This window comes from Vipera ursinii (assembly GCF_947247035.1).
Source record: "Vipera ursinii genome assembly, chromosome: 3".
Taxonomy (NCBI): domain Eukaryota; kingdom Metazoa; phylum Chordata; class Lepidosauria; order Squamata; family Viperidae; genus Vipera; species Vipera ursinii.
In genome coordinates, this window is record NC_139516.1 from 52,734,326 (window position 1) to 52,740,694 (window position 6,369).

Sequence of the window (6,369 nt, forward strand, 5' to 3'; positions counted from 1 at the left end):
AAATGTCTCCACCTAATGGCTGAAAGATCAAACTTCGGTCATAAGAACCAAAGTAAAAATGGTGGTAGATATAACAACAATATTTCCACTTCAGTCTGTAGAAATATTTATGGCAGCTTGGAACACCAACACTGTTTTTAGAAGACTTAAGATGTTGCTTTAGCTGTTTACAGGTAGTCCTCAACTTACAACAATTCATTTAGTGACTGTTCGAAGTTACAATGGCACTGAAAAAGTAACTTATGACCGTTTTTCACAGTTACGACTTTTGAAGCATCCCCATGATCATGTGATCAAAATTCAGATGCTTGGCCACTTGTCCATATTTACGACCGTTGCTGTGTCCCAAGGTCACGTGATCACCTTTTGCAACCTTGTCAATGGGGAAGCCAGATTCACTTAGCAGCCGGGTTACCAACTTATCAACTGCAGTGATTCACTTAGCAGTTGTGGCAAAAAAAGGTTGTAAAATGGGGGCAAAACTCACTTAACAAACGTCTCACTTAACAGAAATGTTGGCCTCAATTGTGGTCATAAGTCAAGGACTAACTTTATCTTTCACTTATCCCAGGCACATGTTGTTCTCCAATTTATCCGTCAGAGATAAAATACTGGAAATGCTTTCTGCTCAGTTTTTTATTAAAAGTAAACTTGCTTTGAAATCAAGCTTCACGCCTTACTGAGGCTGGATTTTTGTCCTGATGTGGAAGTGGTTTGCCTTCTTCTGGGACACAGGTCTGCAAACCGCGGCTCCGGAGCCGCATGCGGCTCCCAGTCCTCTGACATGTGCAGTCCAAAAAAAAAAAAGTGGGACTAAAAAAGTTCAACCAATCAATTCAAATATGCAGGGTAGGTGCATATCTCGCCTTGGCTCCACTCTTCAGTCAAACCCTGTTCTGCACATGCGCGCATATATGCGCATGTGCACACATTTTTTGCGGCTCCCAGTTTTTCCTTTTGTGAGGGAACCGGTTCCGAGTGGCTCTTTCACTGTTTCAGGTTGCTGACCCCTGTTCTGGGATAATTCTCCACTTCCCAATCTAGCTTATAGCTCTGGACTTTTCAGTTCCTGAAACCAGTCCTGTATCATATTTTGCTGCTTGTTAATATTCTGTTTGCATGTATCTATCTGGGTCTGACTGTCAGTATCGCTTCCAGGAACCCTTGATGGAAGAGTACAGCATTGCCACACAGGTTTGGAAGCTCAGTTCCTGCGATATGTGTGAACTTGCACGCAACAGTGTGCTTATGAGTGGCTTCTCCCACAAGGTAATGTAGAATCTTCTGTGAAAGTGATTGACTTCAGGCTATGAGCTGCCCAAATAATGCTCTGAAGTTCAGAGGGAGGGGATTTACGGAGACTTATTCATGGGAACCAGCCTGTTTTGTGTCGAAAACATAAAACCTGCAGGCGGCCTCCTCTTCAACCAAGTCTGTACTCAAGGGAAGAAGATGACTCAGGGCTCATGTTGAAGAAAGCATTTCCAAGTCCCCCCTTCCCTTGTTTCCATCTGCAGCAAAAGACCGGTCTTTGTTCTGAAAGAGTCATAGCAGTTGTAGAAAATTAGGCTGGAAAGGAATATATTTTATGTTGGGGGGGGAAGTTTCCATAAAGACCTCTGCAGATGTCATCCTTTCAGCAGTTGAGGTAGCCACCCACCTGATTATGAAGTTCAAAATTAATTTGTCTTCAAGTGGGTGGAATTCAGAATGCCGATATCTGCTGTGCCCTTTTTTGCTTAGTCCTTCCCTGCTCCCGGGTATATAATAGCTGCCTTTATATTCTTACTTATTCTGCTCAGTCCTTATTAAGCTGATTTTAGTTTTCCGTAGGTTTTCCCCCAAAGGCTGTCTATACATCCCCAAATCGTTGGTTTGTTCTAAGCTTAGGGCAGCCTACTTGTGTGTGGATGCCAGGGAATTCGATACAGTAATAGGGCATGATAAACTTATTCTTGATACATCTTGTAAAATTCCAGGAGGCATTCAACTCTTGATCAAAATCCCAGTGAAACTTAGCACATTGGATGAACAGAAATGAAAATAAGAGGGGTATTTTAAGCCTTTTCTCTGACAGTTTTAACCAGGAACCAAAAGCAGAAATGCCTGTCCCAAGACTTTATCTGACTTTGCCACTGTAGTACCACTGTGCCTCTACTAAGATTTCTTGTTCTCATGGAATGAATGAAGGGTAGCCTTTCTAGGGGTGTGGGATGCTATTTGAGCTATTTGTACAATTCTTTGCTAGACAAAAGTCCAGAGAAGCACTAAAATGAACACAGGGCGAGAATTTAAGACCCATGAATGAATGGGGGCTGTTCTATTAGTTTGCATGTGTGGGGAGGGGGCTAGGGGGGAGAAACAGCAAGGTATTGTTGGTATTGGCTCTTGTTTTGTTTTTAAAACTATTTATTTATTAAATTTAGAAACTGACCATCTCATTCTCGGAGTGACTATGAATTATACTCTATCCTTCATTAATGTTTTCGTCTTCAAATGTTCCAGTGGAAACATTTGTCTTAACCCTTTGTCTTAACCCTGGATTGGTTTCTGCTTTTGTCCCTCAGGTGAAGAGCTACTGGCTTGGTCCCAACTACCTGAAGGAGGGGCCTGAAGGCAATGATATCCGTCGTACCAATGTGCCAGATATCCGGGTAGCCTATCGCTATGAGACCCTTTCCCAGGAGCTGACTCTCATCACCCAGGCTGTGCAGACAGAGATGCTGGAGACCATCCAGGAGGAAGACCTTCTGACTATCAGCTCCATCCGGGATTCTTGCTGAAAGAGACTCGTTGATAATCGGTCTTCCTTTCAGCCCTACCCTGGCTTGACTAGCTGGGGCTGTTCTGTGAGCGCAAAGAGAGCCTGACCATCCACCTCCCTCATCTCAGAGACTTTTCTACTTTCATGTTTCGTCTGTGTGCGTGTGTGTGTGTGTGTGTGTGTTTCCTTCAGTATCTCTTGAAAAGGTTTCCATGATTTTTTTGCACATGGTAATCTGCTGGGGTCTCCTGAAAGGGGAATAGTTAGAAGCGTCTCCAGGGTTCAGATCCAGGAACCAAGCAAAGCATCTGTAGTGTGAATGGAAAGGCTGGTCAGATCATTTGTGAGCCAAGGCCAAAGAGGTGGAAAGGAACTGCAGAATAAATTCTGGAAGTCCTAGCATGTGAATACATTTGTCTGGTGACAAAAAGAAACACCAGCATGTCTACATGTATCCTGAGCAACATCTGCCAGGGCCAAAGTCTTCTGGGGGTGCCTTGCACTACCTCGCTTTTGTTTCAGGGGGTTCACATTGGCTGGTCAAGCAACTCTGAGAGGCTGGAACCAGCCCTGTGTTTTGCCATCAGGGCAGTGCGTTGTTGTCAATCCCACTATGCAGGAGTCTCTGTTTTTCAGTGTTAAGCTCTAGTCTAGTGTTTCTCAACCATGGAAACTTTTAAAGATGTCTGGACTTTTAACTCCCAGAATTCCCCAGCCAGCATGACATCTTAAAGTAATGACATCTAGTCATCTTAATGTTGTCAAGATTGAGAAAGACTCTCTAGTATGAAGTGGGGCAAGAGACAGATTCTTTGCCTGTCATTTCCTTTCAAAACCCAATAACGTTTGGTTTTTTTTGGCTCAGGGAAAGCACTAATCTTTGATTCCCTCCATGCTTTAAAGGTGGACAACTCTGCGCTGTCAGGGGCAAAGTTGACTTGAGATAATAGAGGTATTGTTGGTAGCATGACAAATAATTTGTTCTGTATCTTTTGTAAAACTCTTGGGTTCCCTCTGTGCCAAGTATTGTAAAAGAGGTTCAGTCCAGTTATTAATGTAGCAAGGAGATTGAAGATGATTCTGGCACTGAAAAAAATGATTCATGGAGGAAAGCCTTGGAGCCAAGATACCTGCCTGGCATGGAAGGAGTTTAGGAGTAATGATTATGATTGTTATTAATTATATATCTCAGGTTCAAAATGGAAATGATGAAAGAGGTCTGAGATCAGTTGTTTTTAAAGCAAACTTTTTAAGTAATTTTAAGCCTGATTGGATCAGTGACACTCGTCAGCAATTGGGGTGGGAGGATAGGTGGAGTTGCATTAAGCCATTTATTGGGTCTCATCTACTTTCCCAAAGTTGCTACTAGCTCAGGAATGATAGCATTTTGTTCCCCTACAGAGTTAATGGTGCAGTTGCAGGAGGAGAGGGTGTTAGAGCAGAATCACTATCCATTGAAGAAGAGTTTATACACTCTGGCAGTGTTGCCTCATTTTTAGACTGCTGTTTTAAAATTTAGTTGAGTGTGTGTGTTTCCCCAGGTTGGGAGATCATTCCCACCTCTATTGCATTCCCACTGTTCCAATGTCTGATGCAGAGATGGAAATTGTTTGGATTGGTTAGAATGAAGAAGATTCAAAGTGCTTGTTACACCTGACTCTCCCTCCCTCTCTCTTTCTGTCTGTCGCTGGGTTTGGGAGCAATAGAGACCATTGCATGTGGAAGAAGAAACCACTTTTTCACATATAGCAGGAAGAAAAGCCATAGAAATGCCTGGACAGGCTTCTGTGCAGTCACTTTTTGGCACTAGCATGAAGCCTTTTGCAGTGAGTAGATAACGCATCTGGAGAAAACAACATATAGCAACTTCCACTCTTTGAAACTCTGTAGAGTAGTAATATCTAATAAGTCATGGAAGAAGAAAGTAGATCTAAGTCGTTTCCAGGTCAGCCTTTTTAGTTCTGCACCTTGGAAGGTTTTATAGTTGAAAGGCCAGCCGTACCCAGGACAGTCTGTACAAGTTTCTGACTAAGGAATCTACTTTCTGACAGCTTTTGACTCCCATTCATGTGCAACCTTTAATACTTGTCATCCTATTAATGAGTGTGCCATCGGTCATAATTTGGAAATCTCTTCTGGGCCCCTCTCCTGAGGTACAAAACCAACTTCAGACTCTGCTCACTCTCTTCAGGTTATTAGACAAATGTTACTTATATAAATAGACACTCAATTCCCTTGTTCTTGCTCCCAGTTGCCGCCAATAGCATGTGATCTTACTATTGCAAGCAGATTCTGTACAAAGGGAAATACATTTCTAAACTTGAGGTGAGTAGATAGCAAGGAATGCTTCTAGAGTGAACCGGAAGCTTGTTGATGCCGGCCTCTTCTAAGTTTGACTACCTCAATCTGCCATTGTCCAGATACGTTGGACTAAAGCGCCCATAATCGTCAACCAGCATGGCTGCATGAAATCGTGTCCAGCACAGTTAGAAGTGAGCAAGTTGAAGGCTGCTCTAGGTGCTGTGGCCAAAATCTGAGGGTTGTAACAAATGTCTGCTTAAAGAGATTCATGGAGTGCACCAAGACTAAATAGGTTGCTTTTTTTCATGTTAACTGTGGAAGAAACATTTCGTTACAGTTGGTGTCATTATTTTGAGGGTCACATCCAAGAAAAAGGAACCGTTCTTTAAAGCCTGTCTAGTTGGCATTTCACCTTCATGGCATGGCAAGGTAATTGGGTAATTTCCCTTCCCCCCCCTCGTGCTTTGCTTGGAATTTTACTGTCTCCCAAGCAGTTTTGCAATAGAGCTGTCTTGCCTTTGTTTCAGCCAGCATGGATGCCTTGTCAATCTCTAACGGTTTGGTCCAACACATGGTTCCAGGAAGAAATGGCATATCAGTTGAACTGAAGTGAAACATAAACTGCCGCCCCCCCCCCTGCATCTCTCATTTTCTCTCTTCTCTTTGCCTTTGATCTACATCATGTTAGTTTTTGCTTTGTTGTCAGAATTGAAACTGGTATTCCTTTTAGCAATCACATGTACCTTCCTCTCACCTGGCTATTATATGTACCTTGGATGAACTCTAGGCTTGTCTGTGCTGTTAGAAATCTTCTGAAATAAGAGCATGATCCACCATTAAAGATTATTTAAGTAAACTGAGTCTTTGTATTCCTGATTGAAGCCATTTCTCCTCCTTGTTGGGCTTCCAGGCAGATAATAAGATCACTTTTCTCCAAGGCTGGATTTTGAAGAAGGAACATTCATCCTCTGGGTAACAGTTATCTCTAGACATCAAAATTAATTTTTTTTAATAAGTATGATTTAATAGCTCCTTCACACACACACCTGTCAGTCTTTTCTTGGAGAGGATGGTTAGCATCATGAAGAAGTATTTCTTCTTCTAATACTTCTGGAGGGTTTCCACACAGGGCAAAGGCAGTGGGAGATACGCTGTTTTTCTTACTTCATGGGGGGGGGGGTCTGCACATGTGTACTTGTGACTATGTCTGAAAAAAAATGTACCATGAGATTATAAATTGAAATTTTCCTCTGGGTCACCCTTAAAATTCCCTAGTTGAGTTAGGTAGAATAAAAGCTTTGATT

The 6,369-nt window shown here is 42.5% G+C and overlaps 1 protein-coding gene across 2 annotated transcripts in view; it reads left to right on the forward strand.

The window, feature by feature from the left end:
* The window catches only part of AMPD2 (adenosine monophosphate deaminase 2), a 62,442-nt gene extending 56,523 nt beyond the window's left edge, over positions 1-5,919 (forward strand). For both annotated transcript variants that reach the window (XM_083357800.1, XM_083357799.1), the window contains exons 17-18: positions 1,159-1,269; positions 2,568-5,919. In XM_083357800.1, the coding sequence (XP_083213926.1) occupies positions 1,159-1,269; positions 2,568-2,783 (327 nt within the window). In that variant the 3' untranslated portion in view covers positions 2,784-5,919. The remainder of the gene's footprint in view (positions 1-1,158; positions 1,270-2,567) is intronic.
* Positions 5,920-6,369: the final 450 nt, after the last annotated feature.